The sequence below is a fragment of the Melozone crissalis genome, unplaced genomic scaffold (assembly GCF_028551555.1).
Source record: "Melozone crissalis strain CALT ecotype California unplaced genomic scaffold, PUWL_Pcris_2 ptg000063l_1, whole genome shotgun sequence".
NCBI classification, from domain to species: domain Eukaryota; kingdom Metazoa; phylum Chordata; class Aves; order Passeriformes; family Passerellidae; genus Melozone; species Melozone crissalis.
The window spans coordinates 10,068,767-10,094,009 of NW_026535841.1; the positions used below are offsets into that span (position 1 = coordinate 10,068,767).

A 25,243-nucleotide genomic window follows, 5' to 3' on the forward strand; every position below is an offset into this window, starting at 1 on the left:
GGCCTCAGCTCCGCCCGCCTCGGGACGCGGCCTGCGGGGGACACGGCGGCTTCAGCAGCCGCGCTGCTTTCTGCCAGCGCCCCCCGGTCACTCCTGTGGGGCGGCTGCTCTGCCTTTTCACTTTTAGAACGACGCCCCAAATGGCAGCGTGCGGTGCTGGCACCTCGCCGCCCGCGTCCCTCAGAAAGTTTGCAGTGTTCTCTCCCTGTGCCGTGTCCGTCTGTGCCTTTGCGGCTTCAGGAGAGGCGAGCCGGGCTGCACCTGCGCTCGCCCATCGGCTCCGACACCCTCAGGGGGAGCCCAGCCGGGCAGGGGCAGCGCCAGGCCCCGGGGCTGACGGGCTCTTGCCCGACCTCTTCCGCGGGACACTTGGGAGTGACGAGAGCAAGGCTTGGGTCGCTGCTGGGATGGAGGAGTCTGTGTGTTTGTGCGTGTGTTTCTAGTGAGGCGTCCCGGCTAGCGAGGAGGGCTCCGCGGGGCCAAAGCGCTGCCCCGGGGCGAACAGCACCAGCCCGAACGTGTCGGTGTCAGAAGTGGAAGCGGCAGCCCTGCGGTCCCGCGCCGCAGCAGGTTGGGATGTCGGTCTCTATCCTTTCCTGTCACATGGCTGGTAATAGGATCCCTCATCTGCCACTCGGCACCTCGCCGGGGCGCACTTACAGGACACATGCTGTAGGGCCTCCGCTTCCCGCACTTTGCGCTCTTCCCGGCCGCCTGCCACCCCCGGAGAGCCGGGGCTGCCGCCTGCGAGCGCGGCGCGGCCCGGCGGCCGCTGCCTATGGAGCCTCCCGCCCTCGCCGCCGTCCTGGCCTTCTCCGGGCTGGCGCTGAGCTGCTGCCGAGAGCCCGTCCTGTCCGGTGAGTGCCGCTCCGCGGGGAGCCGGGAGGGGGGCGCGATCGGGGCTGCTCCCCGAGCTCCCGGCCGGGCTGAGCGGTGAGGGAGCGGGGCAGCCTCTCCCGAGCTCCGCAGCCCCCCGCGGAAGGGCTCTGCCGGCCGGCAGCGCCTCTTGGAGGTCGCGACAACGTCCCTTCCTGCTCGGCTGAGCCGTGCCGGGCTCGGAGCTGCTGGTGCGAGCACCCAGCGGGTGTTTCTGCCTGGAGTCCCGGCGTGCTTGAGGCTCTCCCCGTGCTTGCTGTACTGGGAGCTCGGAGTCTCCTATAAAAGCATGATGTGAGAGAAAGAAGAGCAGCACGTTTCTCTATAAAAGTGGTTCGATCTGCGGAATGGAGGCATTTAAAGGGAGAGGGGCGTGCGATTGTTTGTGTCACTGGGGAAAAAGCTGGGGCAGCAGAGCCGGAGCTGGAAGGGTGAGCATCCCGCCTGTCCGCAGTGTGCTGCCCCAGCTCCCGGCCAAGCCTGGGCTCCTCTCACCATGTAGAAGCCTGCAGCTTCGCTTCCCAAGGTGATTTTTCTCTTAAAATTTCTCAGCAGCCTTTTGTCCTCGTTTTAGTTGTTACTAATGATTTCAAGTACTGTGGTTCTCCTCTGGTAAACATTGGCCATGATTTGCAAGATCAGAAGTGGCAGTTCCAGATGGTCACAGCCATCAGATGTGTGGTCCTTCTGGATACGTTTTGTGTATTCTTGATTGCTGTCTCTTCTGACAAAGTAGAATTTGCTCTCTTTCTTTTTGAACATATACTTGCTCATCAAGTTTTTGTAGATGCAACTAATTAGATACGGAAAATACTTGCATAGTGATTTTCAGGGACTAAAAAATCTTTTACAAAAAAGAGTTCTGGTAAATTTTACTTCTTCTCAGAAGTAAAACATGAAAGTATTTTCAGATAAGCATTTAGAGAGCTGCCTAGACAGAGACCATGTCTAAGAGTCTTTTCCCAGTACCATTAGGACGTGCTTGGTGCACTCAGTGGATGCTCCTTCCTTTGCTTGGCTTGAAGAATGTTTGCTTGTAAGGTTTCTGAACAGAGCACTCCATGTGTAGCCATGTCTCTCACAGAGGGCTGTGTGACAGCCAGTGGAGGATATAGCCCAGTGTGAATGTTTGGCTGTTAAAGAGGACAGAAATGCCTGAGCACAAGCAGCTGGGGCAGGGGGAGGAGGGAAGGGTATATAATGCCTCCAAAAGAAAGTGCAGCAAAGGAGAACGGATCTAGAAAGCACTGCCACCCATGTGTCTTCTGCTCAAGAACCTGGAAACAGTGCAAATACAGCAACTTGTAATTTGCATGGCAAGTGCAGGATCTGCAGAGTTCCTGATCTACACAAGGTACACATCAGGGTCTTCATCTTGACCCTGAATCCCACAGAACTGAAACGGATCAGCTGTGTCAGGTTGCACTTGAAACTAGCAGAATTCTGAAATGACAAACATTACTATTGCTTTTGGAAGGCAGTTTGTTGTATGGTATGTTTTTAATGCCTGTTCCTTGTTTTGGTTTTTTAATGCCTGTCCTTATAAGCTTATTGTAAAGTGCAGTCAAAATAAAAACTGTGTCACCATCACTTGCTAAGATAGGAGAAAAACTTCAGGAATTCCTATATGAGAAATTACTCCGGTTGTCAGAAATGAAAGTGAATTAACAACCATTTTTGCACATAGTATTATGGTACTTTCCACATAATGTTTCTGCTTTGCCATGCAATGTTCAACAGTTTCTATTAACTCAAACACTGATATTTCTGCATTCAAACCTTGGCATTTGTGCATTCAAACATCAGCCATACATAATTTCTCAAGTGGATCAGAAATAAGAAGTGTGTGGGTAGATTACCTGCCATTAAAGCACTGTTTGAATTTGGTGAGTTTTGTGTTACAATGCCAAAAAATGGAAATGCCTTCAAGCAAACGTTAGTTTTGGTGAACAAATGTTATTTTATATACTCAGTGCAATAAGTTGTAATTTCTACTTTCTGTATTTATACCATTCATTTAATTTCCCCATCAGAAATGTATGTGATTATCAATCTCTTTTTCCTTTCTCTGTTTTCTTTCCATTTAGCAATACTGAGTCACCATGTCCTTGGTTTTTTTCCCAGCTGAGTCTTTCCTTTGAGCTGTTATTCCAGCCTTCTCTTACAAACCTGGTATCTCTTGCCATCTTATTCTCTCTAAGCCTCGGTGATTCAGAGAAGCAGTTCTACTTGATATGCCATAGGCAAGCCTCATAAAAATACTTTAAAAAGCAATTTTTTATTTCTTTCTAACTAGGCAGATAGGGGATGAAACAGTCAGGCATTTCAGCATATCATGCTTGTACATGCATAGAGCATAACTCAAAATCCAGAGTTATGTGAATAGATTTATGCAGGATGGAGCCAAAGAAGTAGGAGGGAGGCAGGGATTACTTGCTGCCAGCTGCAAAATTTTCATTTTTGTCATATCACACCACAATGGTTGTGCAACTGACCACTCCCTTCATCCACACAGTGGCTATGGCCCATCCTGATCAAATTGCCAAAGGGATTCAGCCCTGCCACACTTGACAAGGGAACAACAGTTTGAAAACTTCACAAAGAAAGAAAACAAATGGGTGTATTAAGGAACAGAAATTCTTACGGGGTCACATCACACATTCTTACTTCCAGTGATAAAGAATCACAAGGCAAGCAAGTGTGTTTGCATCTTGTGGCTGAGGACCAGCCAGCAGCTGCAAAGCTCTGGCTAATATAGCATGTTTGTATTGTACAAATAAAAAGACAAAAGGGACAGAATGCACTTAGAAATAATGGGAGCTGTCTCTTGTGCTCATAACCTAACTCGTCTGCTTCCAACATATTCCAGAAAAGGTCTGGCCGGACAGATTTTTTTTTTTTTTTAACAAATAAAAAGTGATGAAAAGTGATTCGCTTGACGATTAGAGTCAAAATTTCACAAGGATAACAAGTTCACATGTATGACAGCTCACACACTGCCAGGGAACACAAGTATCAGCTCTGCATGTCTGTACATTTCCAGGAATGTGCATTTTTACAAGACAGATGCTTCAGTCAAGGTTTGAGCAAATCTCAGGTGGCATAATTCAAGTAGAATCAGATATTCACTGTGGCTACTCTCTGGCTCGGACCAATGCTAATTAGGTCTCTAATTCTGACTAGCAAAAATGATTGCATTTGAGGACTTTCAAAAATTAAATGTGTATGTCTGTGTGTGTGTGTTTGCATGGATGTGTAGAATGAGCAGATACAATTCTGAAACTACATATGGAGTGCCCCCACATTGTAAAGGAAAAAATGATCAGCTAATCAAGTGCCCTCATAACATCACATCAAAATTTAACTGTCTGATTTAAGAAATGGGGAGTTGTTTCTAGGAATTTAGAAAATTGCTATTTTAAACAAAGATAATTCTTTCATGATGGTTTTTCTTTAGCTTGTATCAACTGTTCTATTGTGGGAGGTTCTTGCTGTTACAGCACAGGCACAGAAGCCTGACAGTTTTGATGAGTGGTTGTATTATATTAGTATGAATTGGAATAGAAAAGTATTGAAATGCAAAAATAGTACACTATTTTTTTACTTGGGTAGATCTAAATCAGCCTTATACTTCCCAAAAGCATTTATTTTGCATCATAATATGGAATGAGATTTTCTTTTCCTGACCACTCTTATGATAGTATGCAAATTAACTTTTGGTTCAGTCGATAAAACTGCATCTTCAAAGAAAACCATTGCAATGCTAAAAATATTTTTAATAATGACCACAGAAGCCGTATTTGTGTCTTTCATCTCCTGAAGCTTCTTCTGGTTTTAATCAGTGTTCCCACATGAAGAACTGTGGCAACCTATGATAATAGAATCCCTATTCACATCTCTAGGGAAACAGCAATGTTCTCATTTGAAGAAGGTGATGTGGTGTTCTGCCCCTTCCACCCGTGGGCCCCTGCCTCTGTCACTGCCGGGGTATCTTGGCATCACTTAAGTGGTTTCTGTCCTTTCCTCTGTGCATTACTTTCTCATTGAAGTGTTTCTGCTGTCTAATTATACCCTTTCAATCAAATTAGAGACTGCAGCATCTGGTTAGTGCCTGTAACTGTTGCCATCTGCACCTAGATACAGTGCTTCCATTTAAGGAGGATTGCTTAAATTGCAATCTCCAGCAAGAGCTAGAACGGTTTAGATAGAATGGAAATGACTTAAAATTATTCTTGGAATACTCTGCAAGCACATGCATCAGGCAACCCACACTGAGTCATTATCGGACCTGGCACCCTTGGTTTCATACCCTTATATTCTCCTTAAGCATTTTTCTGACTTCTCCAAAAGGCTGTAGGAAAAACAAGTGAAAACTGAGCAGGCAGTTATACCACGAAAATTCAAGGAACCTTTAATTTTTGGTCCAACCTTACATTTAATTACAATGCTGTAATGAAACCCAAGATTTAAATAGTAGCCACTTTCATTTATCTTTCATTAATCTGCAGATCTTTAAAAGAAAACCTTGCTTATTGTTGGGCAGTAGGTGGTAGGATAATTTCTGGCTTGGGTAGGCTAGTTTCAGGTTGATAATTGTTGTCAGTCTCTCTGGACACTGCTCAATGCTCCAAGTAGCTTTGAAAACATTAAGCAAACAAAGTGGTTTGGTTTGTTTTTTTTCCTCTCCAGTGGAATAGGAAGAAGTTTGTCATTCTGAATTTTCAGTCTCAAAAGCTATGTACAGGCCTCAAACTTGGAAAGTACTCTAAGAAGTCATTTAAACCACCCTGAAACCTCCATCCCTTCAGTCTGCAATTTGTAGTGTCTCTAGATAGATGTCTTTGAGAAAATCATTGGAAGCCAGTGCAGACTCTGAAATGCCAGTGATTTATCATCAATAAAACATCAGGCTGTTATAGTCTGCACTACCTTAATTTTTCAAATGATCCTAAAGTGGCGCCCATGTGGAGTGCAGGCAGCCATGCAGTCCCAAAGTAACAAAGGAAAATGATCATTGTAAGGTCCCTACATTGAAGAAGAAACCGACACAGATGGAAAGAATTTCTACAACAGCTGCTGTTTGATCTTCCAAATGTTGATCTGGCTCTAATAAAACTAATTGTGAACCTGTATCACACACTGAGTATTCACTTACAGTGGACAACATCCCTAGTCTTGTTTTCTGCTTTTTTTGTTCTAGCAGTTGTCACTCAGTACATGCTTACCTAGCCTCAGCATTCATTTTAAAAGTTACTTGCTGTCAACCATGGCACCTGATGTGTTGAAAACTAAACAGCCCTGACAACAAAGTGCTGTCCCTCTTTTCTCATCAAGGCTCATGGACAGCATCTGTTGGGACCTTTTGTGACTAGAACCACTGCAAAGGTTCTCTGATTAATTATCTCTGATTAATTCTGTTTACAGACATCCCCATGACACAGCAGAAGCAGTAGGGTCATTAGGCAGTTAATTGAGTGAAATCATCATGGACACTGATTCTAATCACAGATTTGACATAAGCCTCTACTTCAGACTATGTCTGAAACCCCGCTGACTAAGATCTTAGAAGTATGAGGTCACACACTTCTAGATTTGAGTGGTCACAGCTTTCTTCATGTCCTGTCTGAAACCCTATTGTTTTAGTAGAGGTTTATAGCTGACAGGATGATCTGAGCCTTGTGTGCCTGAACAAAATCCATGTGGCAAATCTATCAAGCACAGTGGCAACCTGATGCCTTCTTGGGGGGTGTAGTGTCCCCACGGTGTCTGTCCTTGCCACTGGGAGAGGATTTGAATACAGTGCAAGTTCTGCCACAGTTTACCATAATCTTACAAAACTTTAAGGAATAAGGCTTGCTGAAATTCCCAGAACCATATGAATTTTCTTGAGGCACAGTTCTGATGGTACATTCCAAGTGAGAGGCTTTATACCCTAAAGTGTCATGGGAGTGTCACTCAACCTAAGGGTGCCACGACACAGAGGTGGTTGTTGCTGCTTGATTTACTCCTTTCCCCCTCCCTTTTGCATAATCTACTAAAGAGAAATCAGATTTGAGTAAGCTGAAAAACTTTCCCAACAGCGTTCAGTCCAGTCTTTTCTGACTGTTTAGTTTAGATGACCTCATCTGAATTCGTTTTGTGCAGACAAATCCAGGTGACCTTTTTTTAAGCTCATCTTTTCATAGAATTATTGCACCAGTGGTACAAAACCAAAAGTAGGGTGGAGGTTCTAACCTCCTGTTCTCCAGAATCTCTTAGGGCTTGGATTTGAAATCGAGAGGACAGTGGCCTTTCTGGAGACAAAACATGCACCTTCAGCACTTTGAGAGTATTAATTTCATGGTGAAATCACTAAGGTAGTGTCTTGGCTGTCACACAGCAGAATATGATGAAATCACTGTGTGTGACAAATAGAAGAATTTTTTAGTTGTTGCCAAGTAGTGCTTACTCTAAATCAAGGACTCCTCAGTTTCCCATGCTTAGCCAGTGAGCTCAAGAAGCCAGGAGGGAGCATAGGAAGGACAACTGACCTGATTTTCTGAAATGCCAATATTTATTTGAAAATATTGCACTCCCATGCTGTGGCAAAATCGTTATTAATCCTTAAGAAAATCCAAATCCCCTGTAACCCAAAAGGTTTTGTATTTCATTTGATAACAGCTGCTAAATTCCATGACTTAAAGTTTTCATTTCAGTGTTTCAGGGATAATCAATGATTTTCTATGGTATCTCACTGCCTCCCCTTTCCCCATCCACATCGAAGCCAGAGGAGCTTTGTTACTCAGCTGAAACATTTGCACCAAATCTCTTGATAGCACAAAGGAGCACAGGAGGCACTGATACAGCTACCCATTGTCTGGGGAACAAAAACTGCAGTTAAGAGGAATGAGGAGAGATAGGTAGGCTAGATAGGTAGGCTCTGACTCTACCTTTTCTTTCTTAAAGTGCAGTGGAGTTTGAAGAAAACCAGTTAAAAAAGGCTAACATGAAAATGTAAGTCCCTACTGCAAGTTAAAGCATGGGCCAGTCTTAGCATATCCTAAAATGGACTGAAGTTAACTTGAGTTTAGTTTGTGTGCCAGACTAAATTCAGGTATTGTAGCATTCCTTAAATTTCTGAGTGTATGGAAATATATATTGCTTTTCATTTAGGAGTGAGAAGTGAAAAAAAAAATAAAAGCACAAAGCTAATGTAGATATCTTTTCTGGATGTGCTTATCACTTTTCACAGATTCTTTTTTCTGCTTATTATTTTGTTTATATTTTGATTACATTTTTCTCTCTTTTCTGCTAAAATTCATTAGCTTATATTTTTCAGCTATAACGTACAAAAGCTTTTATATTAACTGGAAAGCAAAAGAGTTATTGAAGAAAGTTGCAACACAGTCATGACCTTAAACTGGATTTTTTTCATGTTTACACAAATATCTGTGGTAGCCTGAATGCTGGAAATTCAGATTTGCATTTTTAAGCAAATGTCTGCAGCCCACCTGTTTTGCTAAGGCAGGTAAATTACAGTAAGGAGGAGTATTGACCTGAAGCCTGTTTTTCTTAAATTATACACTTTCTGTCCACAGATGATAGCAGAATATATTAATGGCTGTGCAGACACCTCTTCTATGTGCCTTCAGCAACAAAATTTCATTTAATAGAAATCCAAACTTGCCTAGGCATGAAAATGCACAGTGAAAGCACAAAACCATTGTCTTTCATCTGCTGTGTAATAGAATTCTGAAATAATTATTATAATTGTACCATTCTGATATTTGTGAGCCCAGACTAAACTAATTTCAGAGGCATGGTTTTAATATTCCATTTTTCCTTCTTCTACAGTAGTTCTAAATACAAAAACAGTATACTATTAATATCAAGATTAAAATGTGGGTGGGTTTTTTTTCCCTCTTCCAACTGCAGCCACACAGGTCTTTCTAGACTTGTTTTGTAAGTTAGATTTCATGAGGGACACCTGAGATCAGCACATACTTCAGAGCACTCTCCCACTCCCTCAGGGCAGTTGAACATCTCTGCAGCTGCAACATGGTTTCTACAGAGAACATTATCAGATGAAATGGGAGGTTTCACACCCTATAGTTAGCAGAAAGTTAATTTTCAATAAATTTCACCAGTAATGCTGTCCAGTACAAAAAAAATATTTACAGCAGTGTAACACAACAATTTTAATTCTGTCCCAGACTGTTATGTTTTAATCCTATTCTTACAGAAATGCAAGGATGATAAATGTTAGCAACTATTAATTATAAGCAGGATGGACTTGTTTATGGTAAACTAATTATAATGATTCTTCCTGGGAGCTAATCACAGAATGGCTGAGATGAAAGTGACCTCTGGAGGTCACATTGTCCAAGTGCTGTGCTCAAGCACAGTCACCTAAAGCAGGTTGTCCAGGGCCACATCCAGGTGGCTTTGGAATATCTCCAAGGATGGAGATTCTACAGCCTCCCTGGGCAACTTGTTCCCATGCTCTGCCACACTCACATTGCATAATTTAATCAAAAATGCTTGGCGATTTCAGCAAAAGTAGAATTGTTCATGCATTTGGGTATTTATTTAATCAGAAGAGTCCAGTGAATGTGTCCATGTCCATGGCAGGGGGGCTGGAACTGGATGATCTTTAAGATCCCTTTCAACCTGAAGCATCCTACAATTCTGTGAATAACAAGCCCCAGCAAAGTCAGGCAGCAGGAAATTTGTAGTTCAGCTGAGAAGGAGCTAAGGTATTTAGCGAAATCATTCTCTACTTTGGTTTCTAACTTGCTGAGTATTAGGAGGCTAGGAAAACAAATGTGAGTGGGAGAAAATATGAGTGAGGCAGAAGAATACTGACCCATACTTTTTAATCTGAAAGCATAAATGCTTTAGTAGCAAATCACAGTATTGTGATCATACTCTGCTGTAGGAGGTCCCTTTCTAAGGCAACTCAATCCATAAGAATTTTTCTAAATCAGAATGCAAATGTTGGTAAGATCCATGCTTACAAAGTCTTTCCCTTTGTAAAGTACAGATAGTCACAACTTCAGCTGAAGTGGCATGAGATTTTGGTTAATATGCTGATGAGTGGCAGACTGATAATTTCATATGTTTTCACTTTTGGAAAATTAACAGGAGTCATCCTAATGAGTAAAACACAAGGAAACGTAAAAGTATAAAAGTATTATGCATATTCATAAAATGCATGTTAATTGTGTAAACCTCTCATCAGACCTGTCTCATACGCTGTTTATTAAAGTAATGACAGCATAATCTCTTGAATAGAGGTTTCACTGAGAAAGCTTAAATCTTAGCCAGCATCTTTAGCTACCTAAACAATGCAGGAAGCACGGTCTATTGGATATGGGGTGGAGGGTGAGGAAAGTACAAACACTAAACCTACACACATTCTTTCTTTCCCATTTCTCTTTCTTGCCAGAATGCTACACAGCCAACGGGGCTGACTACCGTGGCACTCAGAACCAGACCTCCCAATATGCAGGGAAGCCTTGTCTTTATTGGAATGAGACCTTTGAGCATCCTTACAATACTGTGAAATATCCCAATGGGGAGGGAGGGCTTGGAGAGCACAACTACTGCAGGTAAGAAATATCCCATTGCTTAACATTGCCTCAATGCCCACTGTTACTGTAAGCAGTTGACAGAAAATTAGGAAATGTCCTTTTACACAGTGAAGAATATCAGAACCATGGGTATCTTAAACTTTTTGGTTTACCCTGTTATCAGTACCCTGAAGCTATCAGCACCATTACCAGCATAACTTTTTCAACCCAGCTCCCACACTTTTTCAGTACAGTCCCTATCATGCGTCCAATTTATAAGGTGGCAATAGAGAAAGACTATAGATTACTTAAATGAAAAGGTGGAGATAAAAAAAAAAAAATCCAAATTAGAAGTACACAGTGCAGTGAGTGTCTGGAGGAGTCTCTGGATGGTTTTTATCCTCACACACAAGCCTGGTTCTGTTACACTTCCCAAGTTTTGTGCTAATGAAAGTTATGTAGTGCCTAAAAATTCTAATTGAGTGATTTAGAGTTATTTGAATTCAGAAGCTCATCTGTCAGGGGTTACAATACCAGATTAAACCATGGATTAAGTGCATTAAAACATGCACTTCTGTTTCCTTGCCTTCTAGAGAAACTCCTCCATAACTATGGGTAGAACTTAGAACAAAACTTAAATAAGAACTTCAGAATTTAGGAGCCAAATCAGAACTTAAGTTCAGAGATGTTTAGGCACTGTAGGCTTTTTTTCAGCTGTCTCAGTAGGCATACTAATACAGAGCTGTGCAAATATAGTGGTTACTGAACTCTCTTTGATACTAATAGCAGAATCAATAATGTAATTTTGATTGTTGCTATGTGGCAATATTCTAGACAGGCTGTAGCTACAGGATCTTAGTTTTGGCAGTCATCTCTGGCTAATATTTTGGTTATTACAAAGCAAAACATGTACAAGCTGAGCAAAAACATGCATGAGAAACTGGATGTTTATCCAGATACTCAAAAAACAGTTACTTGAGACTTGCTTTGCTTAGCAAATGAGAACTTGGTAAATGCTACAAGGAGCAAGAAGCCTATAATCTGATATGTAAACCTGAGAAATCACTTAATTACAAAATACAGCTTTTTCACCTGAGTCTGCTAAGTATTAGATTATCCTCATTTTCTTTCTTATGCTGTGTCACTTGGCCTAGAAGTATTCTCACAGGTGTATGGAATGACAGTCCTAAAATGGATGACTTTTAACTTCACATTCTCTTGAAAGAAAGTTTGGAAAGTCACTAGAAGTGCCAGAATATATCTATAACAAATGTTGCTGAGGCCTGTGATACAGCTGGTTTAGCTCTTTCTCTGACATTCATCTGCTTGATGACAATGGACAAGTGGATTTTCCCTTTTCTCAGGCAGCACATACCTCACAGGGCTTTTTTAGGCATAATACATGGCCTTGAGATTTGAGTTTTGGGGACAACATTTGAATAATCAAATTTTACACTTGAATATTAATCAGAAGCATGTTGCCTCTCCATGGGTGGTCCTTACTTGGAACACTTTGTTTACTGCAAGACACCCTGTTAAGATGGAAATGCCTCACTCACTTCAACCATAACAAAATTATGAGGACTGAAATTCTTGGAGATTTTAAAAGACAGAGTTGTTTTCTAACTGCCATGCACTTCTGAGGTTGAAGACAAAGATTTCTAAAGACATTCATCATGCTTTTCTCCAATTTCTTCACATTTTTAAGGCATTTCTATGCAGAGTGCCATTCTCATGATTGAATTCCTGACATACGGTTTCTGTCATGAAGATGTAACTGCAAAAATTCCTGTAACTCTGGCAACAAGGGGAAATGGGTTAGTTCAAGTACAAGCTTCACTTGGTTTTAGTCTTCTACTTTTTTTAGCTACTGGAGGCTCTTGCACTGCACCTAAATTCCTAGCATAGCTAGTCTTAGACTTTCCTGGTGCACTGCCTCTACTAATCTGTTTGAAAGCCTAACTAGCAACATTTTAGGTATCTAAACTGCACTCATCTCACCAGTTGTTTCCAGCAGTCTGCTATTTGACCAAAAAACATCCACAGAATTTCTAAAATTGGATCTCCCACAAAAGAGTTGTTAATAGGCATAAATGACAGCATGCAGCTGGACTGACACTTCAGTAGGGCTGTGTCATTTATAGAATTCATGCCAAAGCACATGATAAAAAGATTGCAACTGGTCCTAGTTAAAAGAAAAAGTCATATTTTAACCTGACTGTCCAAAATAAGAAATTATTTTCTTAAATAGATCTTTGCAATGTGAGTAGCCTTTCACAGTGTATATAGAAAAAACTTTAAATAACCTAGTGACTAATTAGCTATGCATTTGTAAGTAGTGCTACACAATAGCAAATAATTATAAAAATAGTGATCATCATCATCATGGGCATACAAGGAATTAACCATCAATATAAAGAGATCATTGGAATGGATTTAGTTAGTTTTATTGAAAGGGAGGAAAAAAACCTCAGTCTTTCCCAGAAGCCTTTATCAGCTATCAGTATTTTTACCACCATACACACAGAAAGTTGGAGTCTGGACTATTTTGTACCAAGGCAGAAAATGAATTTATGAGTCTATGGAACCTGTACACAGGATGTGGGACAGAAAATCTTCCTCTCTGTCAGTACTGACCAGAAACAGCTCTGCACCTCTTAACCTTAGAGTAAAACAAAGCTGCATTTTAGACATTACTAGCATATTATGCTTGATGAATACTGTAATAACCAAAGCTATCTGAACTTTCTGATAATTCAAAACTTTGCATTTTTGGTAGGTACTAGAGCAAAAATGGTAATGCCATTGAAGCTTAATAAGATTGATTTTTTGGGTGTGATTTTAGGAAAAAAAAAAAAAAAGATAAATTTCAATGACTATTTCTCTCTTTCAGAAACCCAGATGGGGATGTCAGCCCATGGTGCTATATTGCAGAACATGAAGATGGAATATACTGGAAGTACTGTGAGATCCCATCCTGCCGAAGTAAGAGCACCCTGCAGAAGTTTTAGGGCTCCATCTCAGCTGAGCAGAGATTGGCAGTTCCACAAGAGTGGGTGGTGATTTCCAAACACAAACTAGCATCAGGCAAAACAGCTTATTTTCATTTGCAGACTAAGCTGTATTTAAAAATTTAAAGGTTTCTTAGAGTTAATGACAAGCTTACTGAATTGTTCCTCCACTGTTATCCTTTTCATCTTACCTCAGAATTACTGGATTATATTATTTACAAATAATACTGTGTGTCAGGGAATCACACGAAACTTGTAAAGTAATGCTAGTTCTTTGAATCCATAGATAATTATTTTATTAAAATCTAGAGGCCAAAAAAAGAAAGTTTTTACAAGGTATATATGTGTCCATTCATTGCAAGTAGCTCATGAAATAAATTACATTATTTTAATGTGGATAGAGCATAATACACAGAATTGCTTGGAGGAAACAAAAATATGAGAGGACACAGTGAAAAGGTGTCTGTGTGCTATATGGGAACTCTGGAGTAGAATTCTGTCTCTGGCAGGTGCAGATACTCAACATTGCTGTGAAACCACAACTTGGACTTAGTTTGATTTTTTTTTTTTAAATCAGATCACTTACAAACTACTCACATGAAGCTTCTTTCCAGAATTTAATATTTTTAATGTATTCTATTTTTTACTACGTCCACAATGTCATGATTTGTTTATCTTCCAAAATTCTCTTTCCCAAATCACATTGTTTAAAATATACCCAAATATTAAGAAGATATTCTAGTCTTGCATGTAGCAACCATGGCTACACATTTTAATAAGTCTAATCATTAATGACTTCCCTTGCTTTCCTAACTTCTTTTGTGCAAGCACCCTCTGTTTCTGAGGCATAACTTAGGTCTTCACTGCTAAGCACCAGAGCAGGCGCCCATATGTGGACACACATTTGATTAGAAGTAATATATTTCTTACCTGAAATTAAGAAAACAAAACCAGACAAGAAAACCAGAGCTAAAGTGATTTTTTTTTTTTTTACTTTACTCATAGCTTTGTTGTTTTGGGGTTTTTATGAATGTGAATGACTCACATCTTCATGCTAGGCAAACAAATACATGAGTGTGACCTTAAGACAGATGGCTTTTACCTAGACTTAAATACAGATTAAGGAGTCTAATTTAAATAACACAAAATCATTCAACACTCTGATATTCATTGTTCAGAGGACATTTTACTTATTTTACTAATATATAAGGTATGATTTAAGAAACTTGACCCTCCTAATTAAGAAATTTAACTTGGTCTAAAATGAAAGAATTTGCATTTTCTTTAAAGACCACAGATGTTAACAAATTATCTGGATATGGCACCAGGAAAAAAGCTGAAAGACAAATTCTCTCCACTCCATTTGTTCCACACAAAGGATCCTTTTAAAACCAGCCTTGCTCATTTTCTCTGTGGTGGGGAGCAGAGGATTTAAACTTGGACACTTACTTGCACAGATAATCCAGACTTACATTTACAAAATGTCCTTTTGACCAGTAGCAGCTGCTTCAAGCATTGCACTGAAACTCGATACTAGAAAAAGGAATTGCAGCAATTTAGAGCAAACTGTACATTGCAAGCCCATCCAAATCTTAATACAAACCTCATGGTTTATGAAGCTGTGTAAAAAAAATCTTTTATTCTTCACAAGACTTTCTGTTTTCAGTAAGCATGATGCTAAGTCATAGGACCATCACAACTATCTTGTGAAGTGTACAAATGAAATGAAAAGTCAGTTTTTGAATGCAAAACTTGACTTTTGTGATGGAGCAAGAAAGTAATTGTTTTAAAAAAATATTTGAAATTTTTAGAGAAAAAATTCTTATATAAGCTCCTTTTCCTTAATGATATTTACTACTAGAAAATTATCTGGAACTTAAGTTACCTATTAACTGTGCCCACATAATACCATGGCAGTGCCAACAACATGAAGCATCTTGATTGCCTAGAGAGATTTGCATGCAATGATTCATCTGAACAATAATTAAGAATCTACCGTTAAGAATTTTTCATTATGGTGATGAATTCACATGATTATCTCATGTGTCTCATTCCCTAATATTTACACATAACACTACATGCTTCGGTCAGAAATGTGTTCTGACATTCTGCATAGGTAATGTACAGAATTTAGCAGTGTTAGATGGAGATGGATGGGCACAATCACAGAAGACAGTGGTGGTTACTCCAGGAGGAGCTTTGTCTTCCCTTTTCTTCCTCTCTCCTTTTTCATGTCTGCTAAGCAGACTGGGATGGACAGAAACAAAATAAAAGGCAAGGCTGCAGCTCTGAGTGCTGAGAGAACATGTGCATCTCACATGGAGGACTCAGAACCGAACGCTTCAGATGGTTTGTTTGCAGTGCTGCAGCTATTCCTGACTTTTTTGGTCTCCTTGTTAATGAGGTTAAGTTTAAGTTCAAAGGAAATAACAACTTACACTTCCAAAATGTGAAAGAAAGAAAGAAAGAAAGTCTTGCTATACCACTTAACTACATCTTTATGTTTATGACTCACATGACTCTCTCCTCATAAACAGATTTCATTACTGAGATCATATTTCCAGTGTGCATGTATGTAATGTAATAAATTTGACTGAAATATGGAGGAGGTGTTAAATGGCAGGGCCAGGTAAGTTACACAGATCTGTATGGAACACAGGAACAAGGACAGCTCAAACAAATTGTGCATGTGCAAAAAGCTGGGAGGCTCTTCAAAGACAGCTACATGAGCATAGCTGGAACATGGTTTTGAGCTCAAAAGGATTAATCCCATATTTTAATACATTGAATATGTGCCTCAACATGTAAAATGCAGAAACTGTGGTGTTTGCCAAGACCTCATTAAGTCAAATGCTGCTTAAAAGAAAAATAATATGCTTGTGCAAAAGAGGTGACCTTTTAAGCAGAAGAGGACAAATAGATACAAATGGGTGAAGACAATGTAATAGTGAAACATCACTGGTGAGCATGAACAGTAATTGCAGAACACTGACTACCTCACTTTTTTGCCAAGTTTCTTCAGCAGGCTAAATATTAAGAGCAAAGAATGTTAAAATACTGCTGGGACACCAGAGACTTATTAGCCTTAGGATGTACACTTGATTTAGTTAAAAAATTTAAGAAGTTTTCAAATTACTCCGGTTTCTTAGCATACTGAAGTACTAATCCTCTGGAGCCAAGGTTGAAAGGTCTCACTAATAAAGCTACTTTAAAAAAGAAAAAAAAAATCAAACTCCCAGGTCTCTTAGGAAATGAGCTAGGTTGGATAACTAGGAAGCTTTTTCAGGGCTGTGAAATCATGCACAATACAAAAAAGAATGAGCTCTCTCATGAGTTATCTGCCCAGCTGTACTCAGCTGGGGTGGGGCTGCAAGTGGGGATTTCCAAAGGTATGTTAAATCAGGCTGTAACTTGAAGTCTCAGTACTTATATGAATGTTGCTGCAGGGCATATCAAAGACATAACTCCATGCAAGTATTTATAATTGAAATTGTATTCTTAGAGAACAAAATTAATTTCTGAACAGTATTTCAAGCAACGTTATGTCATTATTTATAATAAGTTTACTGGGTGCTCTAATAGCCAATGACTGCATAAATAAAACACTCATACAGGTCTCTGAGCACATCATGTCAAACAGAGCTGTGGCAGTTAGGTGGACAAAAAGAATCCATGTCCATCTGGCACAAGAATAAAACTTAACATGGAGCTAGTAACAGATTTAATTTCAAGCATGTGAATAGATATGACAAGTGGGCAAGGGATAATTTTCTGCCATTATCCCAGCACTGTATTGTACTCCACATCCTCTCTCCAGGGTGGTCATGGCTAAATTCCAGTGCTTTGATGAAAAGTGCAAAACCAAAAAAAAACCAGAGCACTGAAGGGAGAAAACTCTGATCTCCCATAGTGACCAAGGAGCCTTGAAACAACATATTAATGTAAATAGATGGGTTGTTTTCTTAAAGTAATAATGCTCATTATTAATGTCCTAGTATGATGCTTCAGATTCATATCAGAATTCAAGTTTTAAATATTAGGAAATTCCCCTATATTAGTCCCTCCCACAAAACTTGCCAAACTCCATTCTAAAACTGTTTATCTTCCCTCCCTCAAATATCCTGTTTTGAAAACTTCCAGAATGTCACGTTTGGAAGGTCAGACAGAAATCAAACAGTTTAATTTACGTTTTCAGAATATGCATGCCAGTAGCAAAAAAAAAAAACAAAAACACAAACCACACAACCCCCCTGTACCCACTTAATGCCTTGGGTTTTTTAAACTGCCTCTTTCAGGAGAAATGAACAAAGTATTTATCTTGTATATTTTACTGCAGCTTACTGAAACCAGCTAGACAGTCTTACAGGTATGTTGCTGAGATGATATGATACTCTTTTTGTCCCATCACTCATCCCTGGGTGTGTTTGGAAAATATGACAAGAATCATGCAGAGCATGAGTAACAAAGAGTAATAAAGAGTTCCCATAGGGCAATGCTGAGCCCAGAACACAGAGAGAGCTGCTCAGTGACCAGGTAGTGCATGAAGTGGTCTGGGCTGTGTACAGGCACTCTAGAATGACTGTTTTGTGTCACTCTTGCCAGTGCCAGGGAATCTGGGCTGTTACAAGGACCATGGGGAGCCACCACCCCTGACTGGCACCAGCGAGACCTCCAACAAGCTCACCATCCAGACGTGCATCAGCTCCTGCCGCAGCCAGCAGTTCAAGGTGATCTCCTTCACATCCATTTACAAAATGCTTTCAAAGACAGAAATGGCAACATGCCTAGAGGTCTCTGTCCTATTTCTCCTCTTCCCCATTTTTTTTAACCTTTGGGAGGTCTTCCCAAAGGTGGGAGGTCGCACTTTCACCCTGCTGATCAAGCCCTCGCTCTGCATCCAGAGGAATCTGAACAAATGGCCAACGAATAACACCAGGGGAAAATATGGTTGCTGACTGCCATTATGTCAGGGTGCCCTCCATTCCATCTTTCCCCTAGTCTTAAGTAGCATCCTGACAGCCCAAACAAAAACAGCCTGTGGTGGTTCCTCTGAGTAATCATACTTCTCCAAAACACACATTTTCTGCTGCCAGCTTTCTTGCTCAGACAACCTCCCGCTGTCACTCCTTCAAATGCTATTCCTCCCTTCCTTATGCATCTTTGTTGTCAAAGTTTGCAGGCATGGAATCAGGTTATGCTTGCTTCTGTGGAAATAATCCTGACTACTGGAGATACGGGGAGGCAGCCAGCACGGAATGCAACAGTGTTTGCTTTGGAGACCACACTCAGCCCTGCGGTGGGGATGGCAGAGTCATTCTCTTTGACAGTAAGTATTGAAGCAGGCTGAGCTTTTCCCAAAGGAGAGGCCTCACATGTTCAGCAAATTAGGGAAAAGGCTCAAAACAAAGAGAACTGTTGCACAGCAAACAGCAAAACACCTCCATTCGGTATAAATTAAAGCTGCTTTCCTCTTCTGCCTAAAATTCTCATCCATTAATACTGTGAAATAGCTCTTCCAAGAAATGATGCTTACTCATGCTCCAGAGGTTCTTTCACTTTCCTCACAAGTGGTACCAAGTCAGCTGTCAGAAACTCCCTAAGAATTGATCTTATTAGAGAGTAAATTTTGGATGTGCATGTATGGATATGCACTGTCAGTTGGTGGCATTTGAGTTCTCTCTGGATTCACTGGAGTTTAAGTTTTCAATTTCCTACAGCTGTGAAGGAATGTCAGTCATTAAGCAGTGAGAGTTAATAGTCACTAATCCACTTTCCTGCAAGATAGGCTTAGAGTAGAAGCCCCTGAATCAGTGATTTATCTTTCATCCCATTTCTGCAGGGATGCAGGAGAGGGTTCCTGGTTACACACAGGGACAAAGGAAAGTTGCAGTGTTCAAGGCTGATGCATAGGTCAGAGTAATGAGGCATAAGTATTCCAAGAAAAGGCACAAAAGCTGTGCTGTGGGAGGGAAAGAGCAGCTGCAGACACTGCATCCTGCTGGCCTAGCCAGCCTGTGCCTTCAAGTCACATTTAAGTATTAGAATCTACAGGTGCTAAAGCTTTGCAAAATTAATGTATTACTTCTTTTTTTCTTTCTTTCTTCCCATTTTCCCCCTTTTCTCTTCTTTTCACAGCCCTTATTGGTGCCTGTGGAGGGAATTACACTTCTGCCACAGCTGTGATCTATTCCCCAGATTTTCCTGACACATATGGCACAGGCAAAGTCTGTTATTGGACCATACAAGTTCCAGGAGCATCTCAAATCCACTTCACCTTTGTCCTTTTTGAAATCAAAGATGCTACAGATATGGTAGAATTGCTGGATGGTTACACCTACCACGTTCTGGCTCGTTTCAATGGCAAGAACAAGCCTCCCCACACCTTTAACATCTCTTTGGATTTTGTCATTCTGTACTTTTTCTCAGATGACATCAATCAAGCCCAGGGATTTGCTATCAGGTACAGAGGTAAGAGGCTACCTTTGCTGTTTCTACCTTTCAGTGAAGCATTTAATTCCCACAGGAGATTTCTCAAGTGGCAATTAAAGAACAAATATTTCAGCTCTTATCTAACAGGTGTTTCATCTCTCTTGTTGCCACTACTCACTGGGTGAAAATTTCACCAAAATTTCTCTCCGTTTAGAACATTCCAGTCAGCTACATCATAAATAGAAAAATACAGGTTTTCAAAACCTGCACTTTGCTATTTATTTCATAATTTTAAAATTCAATTCTATACCTCCCTGTTAAAACAGATTGAAAAATGACAAAAGAAAGCAAAACAAACAATAATCCATCTGCACATTGGTTTATCTTGGCTCCTCCCAACAGTTTCTCCCTCTCCATCATGAGAAAATGTCCTTGAGTTGTACCTACTGTTATGATGAACAATCAGCTTCCAGAAAAATTCTGAGAACCCCAGCCTGATGAAGCACAGGCCTTTTTAGGAATCAGATATAATTTGATTATTTGAGTTCTCTTATGTAAACCAGAGAGCAGCATGTCTGCTTATAAGCACAAAATAAAGTCCAATTACACCTGTTAAGAGATTGTTTATTATTGTAATCATACTGCTGTGTTTTCAGCTGTGAAGGACAATGTGCACCAAAACAAGATCCCAGTGAATCACACCCTTCCAGAGAGGACAAATGAACAAGCAAATCTCAGCATCAATGCAGCCCGGTCATCAAAGATACTTTATGTCATCACAACCAGCCCAAGCCACCCAACCAGCTCCATGCCTGGTAATGACACCAAAAAAACGTGGAAATGGGAAAAAACATTTTGCCAAAGTAAAATCTGGAGTCACTATTTCCTCTGCTGCCTCCTCCATGTTAGCAGATGCACTGTGCATCTCACTAAAAAAATGAATTTTCATTCAGTCTAATTAGCACTAACTGGGATTCTATCATTACATTTAAAACACTTCTCAGCCTCAGTCAGAAATAGTGTGAAGATGGTGAGTTCTTGAGAATGAAAGTGTATCAAAATATATGAGTCAGAGCAGCTTCCTTAGTGCAATCAGCTTTAGTGACCTGCATGCCACAGAAGGGCACAAGTTGCTGAAAAAAGAGCAAACTTTACTTGTAGAGTCTAAAATAGCTTGAATGCTGCTTGCATCCCTGTTACCCCAATTAACAAAAGCCTCATCAATAATACAAAGAGGACCAGACAAGTTAATGGGTGTAGGGGAGGGCTCACTGAGAACTGTCATGTGTTTAAAACTCAGCTCCAGGACATCACTGAATTCAGGAAATTACTGAGCTGTGAATAATTGAAGGCTAGAAATGCACTCTTGGTGAATATCACTATTATTCTCTGTTGTTAAACCACCCTGGGCATCTTCTTTTATGTATCATTGGAGCTGGGCCTCAATCCCACAGTCCTGGAGCTGCATCCCAAACCTGAAACAGGAGCTGCACACCCAAACCAGCCAAGGTGCAGAACCTGCCCAGGAACAGTCTGGGACCAGCCCCAGCCTAATGCTGACTTACCACCAAAAGCTGCCTAGAGTTAAACTGCCCAGGATCACCAACAGAAACTGCACCCTTGGATTTTATACAGTTCCAAAAATACTGATCAAATCATCATGTACAGGCAGTGCTTTGAGGAAGGGGCAGTGGGTGGAAGGGAACTTCTGCTTCCTTTCCTAGATAATTTTACTAGCATATGCTTTGAATTTTGCCAGCTTTCAGTTTTATTGGGAGGAGTTCTGCAAGGGAAAAAAGCAGTTCTGACTGAAAGTTGTATGGTTTGTGCCAGTCTGCAGAAAATACTCGCAGGTTTAAGGCATTGTCAAATTCCAGAATTGAATAAAGGATCACAAAGCTGTTTGTTCCTTTCATGCAATATTCTTACTGTAAAAACTGTTAATAAATGAATGTACTGAGAGCTCCTCCTGTTCTCTTTTGCAGAATGGACAATATACAGCCTCACAGCGCTGCTCATCCTAAGTGCTACAGCCATAATTGCAAAGATACTTCTGCATGTTACCATGAGGTGAGTGTGCAGCAAAACCAACCTCAGAGAACCAAGATCCCAGCTCTGAACCAAACCTGGGGCTCCCCTCTGCCTTCCAGTTGTCAGATTGGCCCTATTCCAAACCAAGTTAGTTATTACATATTTATATTCTCATAGAAGATCCTAAATAAACACATTTTTTAACTTTCCAGCCTGTTAGGATAGCATTTGCTACTAGACTATCTCTTCTGCTATTGATTTGACAAGATTTGTACTTTAGGGGGAAGGAGGAAAATGTTACCAGACATCCAGGTTTGGTGAGAAGAGGTCAAATTATGATAATACTTTGCAGGGAAAAAATTAAAACCTCTACACACCTACCAAGTAAATTTTGGGTCCTCTAGATGGACATTCACTGAATGAAATGATGGGCGAGTTATCAACAAATCAAAATGCTGAATATTGTATTTACAAAGTGCAAACATGCTTAAATATACAAGGAAATTAATTTGTATTAATAGCAACTATAATAATAACAACAACTTCAGTCTGTAGAGCCCTCTTAGCTTAATGTCAGTGCTGTCATAGGGTGGCAGAAGGATACCTAACTTTTCATTTAATCAAGCCAACCAAGAAACATTCCAAAAACGTGCATTTTGCACAGCAGGTAGAAAGAAGTGTCACAGATGCAGTGGAGGCTGTGAGCAGTCCCAGTGCAGACACATTGATAACCACAGCTACCCAAGCACTTCACACAGGAGTGAATTCACTCTTGTTTCCTAGGTCCCACCAGATTCCAGCTGCAGCTGAAACAGAGGATTGCAGTGATGTCACTACTGCTGGTGAGATCTGGAGTATATTTTACCAACCATCCACATCAATTTCCATCTTCAAGAAAAAGCTTCGAAATCAGCAAGATGATTGCAACCCACTGGTGGGAGACTGAGCTGTCTTATCTTGCAAGAATTGATCTCCTTAAAATCCAGGTGACTTGAGATTAATCTTCCTTTTTTTCCTCCCAACCTCATCCTGTTTTCCAAAAAGTCCATTTCCAAAGGCCTTTGAGTCACTTTGCCTCTCTGCTGTTCTCTTGGATATAGCAGTGACAATGGATTTAATTGCAGCAATAATTCTGAAATACCTGGTGCTCCTCAAGTCTGTAGTGCTGTTAATTACTGCCTTTAAAGCATTGCACTCAAAATAGATGTAAAAACTTGTAAAATTCAACATGTCCTGTACCCCTGCCCAAGGTAACTGAAGGGGTTTTTACAGGTTGAGGATTTCTTGTGTCCCCCTTGCCTGTGCCACTGTATTAGATCAGGCTACTTGAGTCCTTTTATTCTCAAGCTGAAGACAGAGGTAGGTACTGCTAACCTGTTCAGCAAACAGAGCTTATTTACCTTGATGTAAACACATCTCAATGGTATTGTACAGGAGAATGGGAATCAAAGACTGGAAAAATGATCAGCCTGGTTGCTCAGTGCTGTGCTCTTTCTGCATGTTCTGTTTCTGTGTCTACAAGCAGAGATGCAGACATAAAAAAATCAAATTCAGGATGCCTCTATAACAAGATTCAGCTACAAATATTCATTTTGGTTGACTAGAGCTTACCAGGTCAAGGCCTGCAGAAGCATTGAAGCCTTTTAAATGACTCTGACCCATCATTCACTGATGTTTATGATCATTTTGTTCATATTCACAGTGATCCTTTAAAAAACTAGTTATACTCCAGCCTGAGAGCCAGCATTCATCCTGGGTATAAGCTTAGGGCTTCTTAAAGGATTGTCCAAAGATAATCCACTGAATTTTTATCAGTGAGGCTGACTAACCAATTTTTGCTCTGAAGTCACAAGTATTGATCTCAGCAGCCCAAACATTTTACAAAGTTGTAGACTGATATCACCAACTCCCCTGGGCCAGGCTGTGCAGCTGAGCATGCACAAAACAGCTGCCTGGACACTCACCTGTGGGGAGAAGTGTCTCCTTACCTGCAGCACTAAAACTGAACTGAATTTTTAAGGTAATTGCCTTACTTGTCAAAGAACTAAAACATCAGTGGGGTTCTGATCTGTGAACTATTTTCTTTGATGCTGCAACAGACAGCATTAACTATTTCTGCTCTTTGGTGGACTGGCTGTCCATCCACAACACTCAGATTTCTCATCCCACCACCTGAAGTGGGAAACAAGTGATTCCAAGGGATCAGCAGTGAATCTTTCTGCCTCAGCAAGTTCAGACCAGCAAGATATTTAGGAAAAACTGTCAATGCAAATGTCAGATAAATTGACTGGAAAGTGTACAGTGTGCAGCTCCTTAAACTCAGAGAAAGTTCACTGAGAACCATTAAACTACACTAATTCTGGTTAAGTTTGAACATATACCAATGGTCTGCATATACCAGATGTGCAGTCAGAGAATATCTATTAAGTACATCTACAAAAGGTAATTAAGAATAGTAAAATAATTGTCTCGGAGTTTAAATTCATTCCAGAATCTGTCCTTATATTTTTTAACATATAACTCCCTCCTTTTTGTGAGAACTACAGATTTCACTGAAAAATCAGGGCAAAGAATTAAGCAGATTTCACTTAAGCACAAGTGAAATCTTGTGCCTTACAAGTGCAGATCTGGTCTTTTACCTGAACTGAATTCAATCCAGCTTGATTTATGCACCACAGATGAGTGCTAGAGACAGCTGAACAACATCACAATGCATGCTTAAAAGAAGCCAGACTTTACTAAGCCAGCAATTATGGAATTGTTTATATAAAAAATGGAACAGCATGGGAACATCTAGTACTTTCTTGCATGAGCTGCTGGAAAGAATACAGGAAAATATAATTACAGTATTAGCTAAATGAAGACAGGACAAGTTGTAAAAGCTGTGCTGGTTCTCTCTGATGTGTCTCCATGTTGGACCAAAAACCATTGGTCCAACATGGACCAATATTGTCTGTTTCAGACCCAACACAAGTTCTGAAATTGCCTTTTTTAAAGGTAAGGTTTTGCATCATGCTGTGTGGAAAAGAGTTCACCTCAGAGAGAGCAAAACAAAGCAGATTGGTTCCTAAGCATCCTTAATTTGGTGCACTAACAGGAAACCAGGCAGGGAGAATCACAGTGTGCTGCCAGATCCTCAGGAGCTGTTACAGGCACACAGTGCTTATCACAAAGTGATGAAGCTTTGCTTGCCTTATCAAAGGCAAGTTAAACATTTTGTCAGAGAGACTTTGATAAAGCAGTTACCTAATGGTGATAAACTGAAAAAACATCAGAACACCCAGTGACTGATGTACACCTACTGCAGAAAGAAAAAATACAGAATGCTACACTTCTCTTCATTAG

At 40.4% G+C, this 25,243-nt stretch overlaps 1 protein-coding gene across 1 annotated transcript; it reads left to right on the forward strand.

Moving 5' to 3' along the window:
• The first annotated feature begins 778 nt into the window (after nucleotides 1-778).
• On the forward strand, nucleotides 779-24,823 carry KREMEN1 (kringle containing transmembrane protein 1). The gene is made up of 9 exons (XM_054289030.1): nucleotides 779-857; nucleotides 10,304-10,466; nucleotides 13,321-13,412; nucleotides 18,041-18,165; nucleotides 18,611-18,764; nucleotides 19,574-19,906; nucleotides 20,524-20,682; nucleotides 21,853-21,937; nucleotides 22,682-24,823. Exons 1-9 carry the CDS (start codon nucleotides 779-781, stop codon nucleotides 22,842-22,844), a joined length of 1,353 nt encoding a protein of 450 aa, XP_054145005.1. The 3' UTR covers nucleotides 22,845-24,823.
• The last annotated feature ends 420 nt before the right edge of the window (nucleotides 24,824-25,243 follow it).

What these genes read in the sequence shown, in the direction of transcription:
- KREMEN1 (XM_054289030.1), top strand. Translation starts at nt 779, where the DNA reads ATGGAGCCTCCCGCCCTCGCCGCCGTCCTGGCCTTCTCCGGGCTGGCG. An exon ending in GGAGAGCACAACTACTGCAG is followed by an intron (nt 10,467 to 13,320) that starts GTAAGAAATATC and finishes TCTCTCTTTCAG; the next exon opens with AAACCCAGATGGGGATGTCA. An exon ending in ATTTGCTATCAGGTACAGAG is followed by an intron (nt 19,907 to 20,523) that starts GTAAGAGGCTAC and finishes CTGTGTTTTCAG; the next exon opens with CTGTGAAGGACAATGTGCAC.